Here is a 12,148-nt window from a genome sequence, read left to right on the forward strand (position 1 = left end):
TGTGTGTCATCCTCTTGCACGAGATTACTTTTAGAACACTGCTGCATCTTCCTGTCTGTGATCTTAAGCACCGACACCCTTCGAACCTACCACGTGCGAGCTCGCGGCGTAATCCTAGCAATCGATATAGTAAAACGCGTTATTGAAAGTGTATTATTACCGGTGTAGTATGATAAATGTAATAATTATCGTGCAATTGTATACTAACAATAATCGTTAATCGCTTAATGTTTTTGCATTATCTTAAATCAGAGAAATGCTCGTCAAGTCACCCCTGCAATGAGGCTATATGGTTTAACCAGGAAGCAACGCTTACACTGTTTCTGTGTTTAGGGAAATGAGCCGTTTGTAAAGTAAGAAGGAGATACATCTGAGGCTATAGAGCATTTTCCGACTGGCATGTAAATTTCCATGCCATTTGCACGTGATTTCGGTTACCAGAGGTTTTCTGACAGTGCTGCGCTGCCGTTGCTTGTTACTTAAAATACGAATACACCTTTGGACAAACTGGAAACTAGCTAGCCAACCTTCAGCTGTAACTGTTCGCGCTGTATTTAAGGGATATCGGCCTGAGACTATAGTTTGAACAGTCAGTTTTAACGTGACATTACCGCATCATGTCAGACTTTATTATTTTAGGTTTGATTCTTTTTCTAGTATTATGTTTAATTGCCACAATCGTCTTGTTTGTTCTGTACTCGGGTCTGTTTAGCGTCATCGACATTCGGACTGGTTCTCCGCCTATTAAAAAGATTACAATAGCATACAAATTCAAAGAGGGACCCTATAAAGACTGTGGGGCAAGTTTCACCGAAGCCTGCAGTATTGGCCCAAAGCTGTCCAACATTGGAGTGTTTTACGATGATCCAAAACAGGTGAGAGAAATGTGGGATTTGCTTAGTTTTAGGGGATCTTATTTCTGGTAAGCTATCATTTTTGACCTTTTCTGAGAGTTGTCCTTCAGACATCAGTTGTTTTGATCACAAATTACACGATTCTGGTCATGAGAGTTGAACTGTTCTCTTGTGATCCCTCAACGTGGCAGAAGAGGGACATTTCCAAGCAATGCCACGTTGTACAGTTCCTCTGAATAACTTTTTCTAATGTGTACACTGGCAGAGTGGATGATTTGACTCATGTGTGCACCAAACGTCATCTGGCACTGGCAAAGTCTAGGTCTGCTCATGCGTGTGAGATGAGCCAAAAAGACGACGTGGTGGGGAAGATGGGGCTGTAATTCCAGCATTTAATGTAAGGAAGCCTACAATTATTTTGTTCATGGTCTGGTGAAATACTTACATACGGTCTACTGTACCTATCTGAATTGGGGTTTGCTGACAAAGAACTGACCAGGCAGTCTTAGGAAAAGTAAACAAACGCAGGTGGTGCATGGTAAATAGGTCATCAGCTGGAAGTTTTTTTTTTCACTCCCGATTGTACAGTTTCCTCATAACTGTATCACATGACCGAAGGGATGTTGTGTTTGTCAACAAGCCCAACCCACTCAAGCTGACGGTTGAAGGTGTATGATTACTGTGATTTCACTGTAGAAAGGGCTGAGATCATAAGCCTGCTGCTGGTGAAGAAGGTCTATAAGATTGACCATAACCATCAGTGAGTGCAGTTTGAGCTGACTGGGCTGACAGTGTAGGCTAGTTGATGGTGGCCGTAACAGTAGGAGATGTAGGCTATGAGTGAGTGGATCCTCATGTGCCTTTCTTCACTTCAGTGAAGCACGCCGTCCCACCGTGGCCCTATCCCTGTGCCCAGGCAGGGCCTTGTTTAGATGATTGCCAGAGGGGAAGAGAGCCCGGCTCAGTGTGCTGCAACTGCTGTTTTGCATCAGCTCATTGATGAGTATATCATTTACCCAGAAGGCTTTCACATGCATGTCAGGTTTTCTTTGCCCCAAATCTCAAGAGCAAGGTCTTCGTGCCAGGAACTTCTGTTGTTAGCCGCATACTTGTCCCTGACAAGCTTTTTAATGGAGCGGAAAATAGTGTTATGAGTGCAACACTGTTGATCAGAATGATCTGATGTAAATGTTTGGCACAAGTAGTCTGGTATGTGGGGAAAATGTATGGTACATTCAAAAACCTGAAAGCTCAGCAACATTGCACATGTATGGACAGTCAATGTAAAGTGCAGCCCAAATAATACAGATGTAAGTTAATTTAACATTATTTGATTACCTCACTGTTGTTGCCTCATTCCATGTCCTGCTACCACATTGGCCCAATTCACTCCTAGCTTGTTATTACCAAAAGGAGTCTATTGTTGCATCAGGCACAAATGGCTTCTTCTTATTGCTTACTGAGGGACAAAGCTAGCTTTGTGCTCCCTGTTTATAGTCTGCCAGTAGATATGCAGTGTCCTAATGGTTGCGCAAGTTGATATGTTACGTAGTATGGCAAATCATTACACATTACTATGGATCACTGCCAGATTATATCTTCTTTTGTTTCCCATTTATGATCTTACATTTTATAGAGTGAGCTCGGCTATAGCGGAATAGCTCCTGTACTCTGAGTTCCTGCAAACACCTGACGTGTGCATGCAGTAATCTCTCTACCTTCTAGCTTTCCGCTAGGGCTGCACAAGTATCACATCGCAATATGAACCAACACAACTATCTAATCGCAAACGCTACAAACAATCGGGCTCAGTCAATCTTGTTGCATTAATGACTTTAATGTTAATGTCATCCTCCTTGACTGTGCCACTTCTGATTGGTGCGCGCGGAAGAAGCACAAAAGTCCTGATTGGTGAACTTCACTGTCAATCTGTAGTGTTGTGGCTCCCACGCCCAAGGCGCGCTCACTAATCAGAAGCAGCACAACTTACAGACATTTGGAATATTGAATTGGATCAATTAATTGACGTTCAAAAATCATATTACAAATTGCAATCACCATGTCAGTCAGTAAAATTGCAATGAGCTATTTTCCCAAAATTGAAGGCCACCCATGTCGTCCCTGACTGACCCCTCTGTCACACCCACTCTCTAGCCCTGGTCAGGGCAAGTGAGAAAGTGCTGAAGAGATCAAGTGTGTTCTGAACCCTCTCACACACAGGGGTTATTCAATGTGCTCATCATCATCATGTAGCATCAGCATCATGTTAACATTAACAGTACACGGTAATCAATGAATTTTGCAGCAACTTTGTTTTTTTTCAGACTCAGCTCCCCCTCCCTCTAGAATTTTCCCCAAACACTCCATCTCTATTTGGACAAATGACTGGCAGGCACAGTCTGAGACCTGACTAGAGGTGTCTTACTTGGATGTAACTGTGTGTAGGTTTCATTTATTCAGTTCGTTATCTTTTATAATGAAGGATTTTAAGGACTTTTAAAGGGATATTCCGCCATTTTTGGAAATACGCTCATTTTCCACCTCCCCTCGAGCAAAACAATCGATATTTACCTTGTTCCCGTTTATCCAGCCATTCTGTGAGTCTGGCAATACAATGTTTAGCTTCAGCCTAGCATAGATCATTGAATCGGATTAGACCATTAGCTTCTCGCCTGCTAGCTTCATGTTTAATAGTGACTAAGATTTCTGGTAATTTTCCTATTTAAAACGTGTCTCCTCTCAAGTTAGAAAATGCAATAAGACCAACTGAAAATGAAACCTGGCATTTTTCTAGGCTTTTTTGACATGGAACTACACTCTCATCTGGCGTAATAATCAAGGCAACTTGCAAACTACTGGCACTACTACTGATTGTTGTCTATGGGGACTATTTTCAGATGCTGTGTACGATATCACTGCGCCTATGGTACGTTTGCAAGTTGCCTTGATTATTACGCCAGATGAGAGTGTAGTTCCATGTCAAATCAGCCTAGAAAAACGCCAGGTTTCATTTTCAGTTGGTCTTATTGCACTTTCTAACTTGAGAGGAGACACATTTAAAATGGGAAAATTACCAGAAATCTTAGTCACTTTTAAACATGAAGCTAGCAGGCGAGAAGCTAATGGTCTAATCCGATTCAATGATCTATGCTAGGCTGAAGCTAAAAGTTGTATCGCCAGACTCACAGAATGGCTGGATGAACGGGAGCAAGGTAAATATCGATTGTTTTGCTCGAGGGGAGGTGGAAAATGAGCGTATTTCCAAAAATGGCGGAATATCCCTTTAAAGGATTGTATAGAATCAGCAGACTAATGACTCTTGAGCTCATGTCATAAAACTTACACTTACTCTTGAGCTCATGTCATAAAACTTACACTTACTCTTGAGCTCATGTCATAAAACTTACATAGCCCCTCCTGTCCTGTCCTTCGTGATGAGTGACAGATTGCACTTTCCCGCAACACTGATAACTAAATACTGTCATGTGGTGGAAAATAATCTACCATTTCTAAATCTGATCAGTGTCCTTGGACTTTATTTAACCCCAAAAGTGATGAAAGTTCTTATATAAGGAGCAACTAAGGTGTATAAAAGAGGGTGTCGGAGGGACACACACACACACACACACACACACACACACACAAACATACACTTCTAGTGATACTACTGCTGCAACCACCATAATAACTACTACTATTATTACCACTAGCCTACTGCTGCTACTGTGTTAGACAGACAGAAATGTGTAAGGTGAGGGTCGTCATCCCACTGCTGGTGCTGCTGTTCTCCATGTGGAGCTCAGACTCAGAGCACCCAGACAGTTCAGACAGATATATCTGCAGCAGAGCTCAGGGAACTCAGAGACATGGTGGTGGAGCAGAGAATGACTGAGTGTCACTCAGGATGAACTAAAGAACACCAAATCACTGCTGTACACTATGGGGGAAGAAAACAATGCTCAGAAGACAGAGCTGGCCAACATCAAAGAAAGACTGGTGGCAAGTGAGACTAAAGTGGAGGCTCTGGAGAGGGTGAATGTAGCACAAGAGGCAGAGCTAACATCTGTGAAGACCAGACTGGCAGCTCCTGAGACTGTGGTGAATATGGAGAAAGAGATCACAGAGCAACCCAAGGTGGCATTCTCAGTAGGGCTGGCTTCTGGATATCAATACCCCAGTGGTGATACTGAGAGCTTGATCTTCAGAAGACCCATCACCAATGTTGGACAGGCCTACAGCAGCACAACAGGCTTCTTTACAGCTCCAGTCAGGGGAGTCTACTAGTTCAGATTCACTGTCAGGGCTCACGGAGATAGTATGCTTATCATCATGTATAAGAATGGAGAGATGGCTATGGATTTGGATGATCATGTGTATAATGGCCCCAACTATCTGACCAGTGGTGTTGCTCTGCAGCTCGAGTTGGCAGACGTAGTTAACATGCCTGCACAGTACCATCTCCTGTATGATTTCTAATAATTTCTGCACCTTCAGTGGCTTCCTGCCCTTTCCTCTCTGAATGAAACACACTGCTCAACATGATGCTGATGCTACATGATGATGATGATGAGCACATTGAATACAAGTCATTAATAAAGTACAAATGATTAAGAGCAAACAAATCCTTTAAGTCTTTTGCTAGGTAGTGTGGGTGAGTGTGGAAATGGAAGATTTTAGCAAATCATTGATATAGAGTATTACCATTGATTGAGCCCAAAACGTTTTGTTGATTGCACATACCGTAAAACTCCAAACAATAGCCCGGGCTTTTATTTTGCCAAATCGCCAAAATGCACCGGCGTGTATTTGAGACAGGCGTCTATATGAGACAGTTTAATTTAGTGGTGTTAGTTGAGTGTAGGTTTATTGTAGGATTAGAAATAACTAGCATACCCAATAGCATAAGCAGACAGAAAGCATGACAACAGGAGGTTACCACATTATAGTAGGGTAGGCTACTTTATTTTAACCTGACTTTCGCCAGATCCTGTAGTTCGCTGTCTGCTTCTGGTGGAGCATGGCGGAACTACAAGGGTCTGGCGAGAGTCAGGCTAACTTTATTTAGTCTATCATTCGAATGTGTTTCACAAATCAGATCATATTAGAACTAGCCTACTATAATAGGTTATGTCTTAAATTATTGACAGCTTAAAATAACGAAACGATGTGACAGTGGGCTGAACAATTCAAGTTACCATCGAGCCTGTGAACTTGTTGCCCCTGATAATGCATCAACAATAAAGAATGAATGCTACCCTGTAGAACAACTGCAATCGTGTGATTAAAAATGATTCTATTAATCGCTATCACCGTGATCCTCAACTAGGCTACAAATTGATTTGCGAATTCCTCCTCCTAGTCACTCTCCTCCACTTGCCTGCCTTGCTTGCGCAGCTCCCGACCAGATGCGCAGGGCTCTCCCTCTTTGGAGACAGTTACAGCTCAGCCGTTACGCACCCTCTTTGGATCGACCGAGAAATATCTTGCCGCTGCTTCTCCCGAATTTTGTTAGGCAAATTTGACAACTGTCAGCTTAAATGTCATTTAAATCAAGTCTTTTTCTTTTCCGCCATGGTATTGAGAGAAACGCGGAGAAACGTGGAGAAACGAGAGAAAGTGAAACTAAACAAAGAAAGTTCGTGATAGAATATGTTGTCTAGTGCGCAAATTTACCAAAATGGCATTCATTAAATAATGCAGTACATAGGCCAATGTCGAAAAAAGTTAAGAATTTGGAACTCTATAGCTGGCTTTCACCTCCGCAGTCATGCAATTATAAATTTAGTGTGCGCAATCTGTACCATCGATGATCACCACCACCAGACGATCTGACGGGTATAAGAAGAATAAATACAACTCGAAACTAAAAAAAACAGACCAGGCTTCTGTTGGAGACCGGCCTATAACCCCAAATCTGTAGTCACACCAGGCGTTTAAAAGAGACATGCGTCTATTTGGGACTCGGCTATTGTTTGAAGTTTTACGGTACACTATGTAGAAACTAGTCAGACAGACAAACATTTTCAGTGTTCATAATATATTTTTGTTCTTTCTGGTCTCGTATTCTTTAGAGAGAAAGACAGGGGACACTTAAAGGGATAATCCGGAGTGAAATGCACTTTAGATCAATTTTTCGGACTATTGGGAGTACATACGTTGAGTTGACACCAAAATCATGTCATTCGGATGTATTTTGAGAAAGTTCGAGCTACCGTTTTTAGCCAAAACTCGTTAGCCTGGAAGTGACCGGGGCAAGTCCTTTCGCCGCTACAAAACGCTATTTTTATACCTCTTCTACTGTTCCAACCAACACTACACTTACGTGGTAGTGAGTAGAGGGTCCCTAAAGCCAAACCGAAGTATCCCCACGTCTTTATGTGGTCGGATAGAGAGTCCAGAATGAATTTAATCGAGTCAGTACCTTTTTTTTCACATCACTTGATGTTTTTTCCTTGTAATTCTCTTGCATTGCAAGACACTTGTAGACTATTGTGTTTGTCCAAGGCTGAATGGTGTAATGTTGAGATTCTGGACACTTAATACAGGACGGCTTACCATTATTAAACATATACTCTGGAGCGAACTCTATTGTCTTGCACCAGCTGGCCCATTCTGAAGCTGTCCACAGCACTCTAGGTATTCCAGTAGTCCTGTACCATCTGTCTGTCTTTGTGACTGTGTGGGGTCTCTAGGCTATTGATGTTCTGATTAGTTCATTAGTACACAGTTTATTTACAGCAGGTGGTCATGGACCTAGCTCTTTACTGTCTTCAGGTTACTGTGCAGCTTTAATTCTATACGTTGAATGTTTGGATTTGCTGCATGCACCACAGATTACCAAAGCATAAAGTTTAATGCAGCTACATGTAATTAATTATTTGCCAAAAGAAAAACTTTTGAATGGATCTGGTTACTGTTTTTGAGATCCATTAACTATTTTCACCAGTTTAGTTCAGAGTAACAAAGTTCAGTGTCACATATATTTTACATGTGAATGAGCAGTTTCTCTGTGGACATGAGGTCTGTTGCTATAGCCCTATATACGGGTACATCTATCTCTATCTCTCTGCCCTTACCCATCTGTTCCTGGTGTTATGTTCTGGTAACATAGTCAGGCAGTTTGGCCAGCCCCACGTTGGCTTTTGTGTGGTCTGCACGAGGCAGGGCAGGAAATGCTGAGGCGTGCCCTGGCCAGTATGAGGGTGGCCGTTGTGGTGTTGATCCAGGTTGGTGAGTGGGCTGCAGATGCCACAGTGACCCAGATCAGCGGAGGAGCGCTGAGACCAGGAGTCCTCCAGCAGAAGCATGGCACGCGGCCAAGCACACAGCGCTCTGATGGGAACTCTAGCAGGTGTTCCCCAGCTCTCCTCCCCTCACGCCACCGTCCCATTACATGGCTTGCCATTAGAATGGTGGATTTCTGGAGAGACGTAATGTCATTGAATGTCTTTCAGAAGGAAGACTTTTATTCTGTGCCGTTTTGACAGTAGCCGCTCTGCTTGAGTTTTGTGAAGGTTACTGTGGTGTGTGTTGACGGAGGCAGTGGTTTTACACTTTGCAATTTTCCTCCCGTCCTCTCTCCAACGGGTGAGATGAAAACAGACCTGAGGGAGCGCAGTAGTGGGAGAGGAGCTTCTCTCTGATGATTTCCCCAGAGGAGGAGCTCTATCTGTCAGACACACACACACGCACACACATGTGCTGTATCCTCCAGCCCTGGCGCTCTCTCTGTTCTAATATCAAACAATGAGGGCCTTGTTTTCTTGGTAAATATAGCATGTGGACCTGGTTAGGGCTCAGTGAGTTTGTTTTGGACATTTTTGTAGCACATGAAATGCTGGTAAGAAATTCCAGTGATTTTAAAATCACACCATCATAGAGGCTATTATTTATTAGCACTGGTCAGGGTAAGCGGTGTATAAAAGTGCTTTTTAAGTGTTTACTTAAATGATTTATTGGCATGACTGAATTATTTTCCTTTCTGTTACTTGTGGGAGAGAGGCAAGGAAATGAATATGGAGACAACACATATTTATACCCGTATGCTGTGAGTAGTGTATTGTTGTAACTTGTAACATTAGCTGATCATCACTGTCACTTTTTAAAAAAAGTGCTGCTTCAATGTGCAACTCTAGAAGTGGTGACTGACTAGCAATTGACAATGGTAAACCTGGATAATCAGTGTTTGTATATTTGCACCACTAGGTGGCAGTAATACCCTGTCAGATTCTCAGTTTTTGTCATTTGAAAAATACTATGCTCAGATACCACTGCCCAAACATTTTGCATAGACATTTGAAAGTGAGTTTATCCTCATGGAAAGCATAACATGAAAGTACATTCTTTTTTTGAATGTCAACTCCTACTCAAATCAGATTTCCCCCCAAGGTAGTTCAGGCTTAACAAATCAGACCCTCAGAGCACAACAATGAAATGTGGTGTTAACACAGGGACTAAAACCAGGAGCAAGAGGAAAGAGTAGCAGACTGCATTAGGACTACCTCCATTAACATGTTGTGTGTCTAATGTTACATGCACAGTGCCTATGGATACTAGGTGGCATCTACTCTTGTACATCTCATCTCTAAGCTTTTTTTTGCCAGTTGTGTGTTTGTGTTGCGCCAGCACGTCGGAGTGTCTGTTGCTGTATTGTGATGCTCCTCTGATTGACAGCCTCAGCTCCGTGTTCAGAGAGCACAGCTTCCCAGACATCCAATTAGTAGCAGGCCTCATTCTCACAGACAGAGATGCCTGAGCCATCCAACTCTTCCTTTTCTCTCTCTCTCTCTCTCTCTCTCTCTCTCTCTCTCTCTCTCTCTCGCTCTCGCTCGTTCTGCCTGCCTTTCTTTTCTCTTCTCCTTTCTGTGTCTGCCATTTTAATTGGCATAATGCTCTTAGCTCATTACCATCCGAACCCAGGGGTGTTGACACAGACCGTTCCAGAAGGTCAGCCTATGCAACGGAGTCTGATCCGGCTGGCCAGGGGAGCAGAAAGGTTTGATACACCAGCAAAATGCTCCTGTCTGCCTCCTCTGCCTCAAGAGAGGGACGGAGAAAGGGTGTGCAGTGGGAAGAGTCGGCAGAGATGGGTGTGGAGGATTACTGTCCATTCAGACTGAAACTTTAACAATGTCTTCAAATCTTTTTAATCTTGGATTTAAGGAGTAGCTCTCTCAAGGGTGGCCGTCCCCAAGTGGATGAGTTGGATTGGATGGTCACAGATTTTGAATAACGTGGGCTAGTTAGAGACTTTCTAAAGTTATGTGCTGTGCAGTGTTGTGATCCGTAAGTGGCCCTGTAATGTGCTGTTGTGGTTGGTACTGTTGTTGTTGTTGTTTTCATCTGACATCTTTTATCAGATTTGGAGGTGTGTTCTCGACACTCCTCAATCCCTCATCACAGAGGTGAAAATGAATGTCATGTTATCGCCGCGCTGCCACGTCTCCGCTCACGTGCGAGGAAGCGCAGGGCTTGCTTTCCTGAACAAGTGCAAATTGGTAGCCGCCTTGAGAGTGTGGTTGACGCTTGAGAGTCTGGTGATGTTCCGATTCATCAGCAGGACTCTCACTTCAGAGCCCGCGAGTGCTCAACGCTCCCGGCCCAATTTATTAGCATGGCGCTTCCAGCCAGGCCGCGGGGTGCTGATGGGAACATGAAAGGAGTGCTTGCTCCTCCTGACGGTCAAAGAGGACATGAAGAGTGGGGGGGTGGGGGCAACGTGCAGAATGCTCTGTAGTCTGTATTGGGGAGAGAACAAGTCAATTCCGCCACCAAACACATGCAAATTGCTCTCCCTCACAGCCCTCAAAGATTCCTTGAAGTCCTCGAAGGCACAGAGCCAAGGAAATGATATGAGTGTTCAGCTTGAGTGATGTGGACAAATAGTGGACATATTTTAGTGGACACTTTCCTGTACCCCTCGTATGAACACTAGTTTTATAACTAGAATACATTATGGTCTGATATTGCATGTGGTATGTAGGCCTAATACAAGATTGGATAGAGCAGAGAGACTATAAGCTGTGATATTAATGGACAATGCCTTTTGCTGGTAACAGCAGCAAGGTGTCATGTCCATGTGATCTTTCCATCTATTTAGTCACTTTCCTTCTTTCTTTTTGACCATAATCTCTCTTTAAGCCGTTTAAGCGCATTATCTTTTCCTTCCTACTCAGCTACGTCAGTAATTAATGCCAAGCAAACGTGAAGGGGAGCTGTTTGAATGTTTCTTCACTAGCAGCACTCCTATCACACCTCTGCAAGCGAGTCTGAGATGTTTGTTTGGGGGTTTCTGTAGTTTGTAGGTGTCATGGTTACAGGGAGATGTAAGCTTGTGCCTTATGTGATGCTGGTTTTTGAAATGCTGCATGGCTCCCCTAAGTCAACAGACCAAATGGCTTTCAGAGGGTTTGCCTCAAAGTCTCCTTCTCACATCTCAGCAAGGATTTGTGAATGAACAGGATGATGCTCTGGGTGATAAGAATTTTTGAAACGGTTATTTCATTATTTATTTTTTCCTCTTCCTGTCTTGCGAATTAGAGACAGAGGTGACAGTAGCTGGAGATATCGCCTGTCCATTCATAACAGTTTATCAGTAGCACTTGTGTGAGGAAGTAGTACTAACCATGAGAGTGCAACATTTTAGGCAGTCATTTTTAGGTAGACAGTCACCTACTATTTTAGCATTCTAACTCAGTCCATGTTTTTTTTTTTTCTTCTTTCTGCACATCTGAAGTCCTGCTGGTTTGAGCTCTGACTAGCACTTGTCTCCTGCTGTTGGCACATAGCCAATTACCTGTGGCTCTCTCCATTTCAGTCCAGTGTTATGTGGAAGAACAAGCAATTCATTTTTTCCCCCTGGAAGCGTTATTGGCATCCGAGTGACGGGTAGACCCTCCTGAAGGGCTGGCGAGGGGGAGGGAGCTTGACCTTTTCCTCCCTCTCATGGAAACCAGACAAATTGCAATCAGACAAGTGCCAAAGCCAGAGCCCCTAAAACGGAGCCCATTTGGGAACCAAACCTATGATCCTAACTACTGAATGACCTCTGCCCTGTCAGACGCACACCAGGAAAATGTGCTTGTGTCTCAGATGGAGTCCAATCTCTTGTGTCCTGGGTCTGCTTTTCCTCTCAGAAAAGTGTCATTTTAGTTGGGGCTCGTGTATCAAAAATGAGATGATTTCCTCTTAAAGGGTGACAAGGTTGGACAATGAAAGAATACATAGAAAGACATTTGCTCTTATGGCAAAATACTGGTGTTAGATGAGTGAACTTGTCTTTTTGTATGTGAATG

The 12,148-nt window shown here is 43.3% G+C and overlaps 1 protein-coding gene across 1 annotated transcript in view; it reads left to right on the plus strand.

Moving 5' to 3' along the window:
- The first annotated feature begins 101 nt into the window (after nucleotides 1-101).
- Nucleotides 102-12,148, plus strand: part of tex264a (testis expressed 264, ER-phagy receptor a) — a 72,965-nt gene continuing 60,918 nt past the window's right edge. The window contains exon 1 of the mRNA XM_062545734.1: nucleotides 102-875. Within this exon, the coding sequence (XP_062401718.1) occupies nucleotides 618-875 (258 nt within the window). The 5' untranslated portion in view covers nucleotides 102-617. The remainder of the gene's footprint in view (nucleotides 876-12,148) is intronic.

Source organism: Sardina pilchardus, chromosome 9, assembly GCF_963854185.1.
Source record: "Sardina pilchardus chromosome 9, fSarPil1.1, whole genome shotgun sequence".
Lineage (NCBI taxonomy): Eukaryota > Metazoa > Chordata > Actinopteri > Clupeiformes > Clupeidae > Sardina > Sardina pilchardus.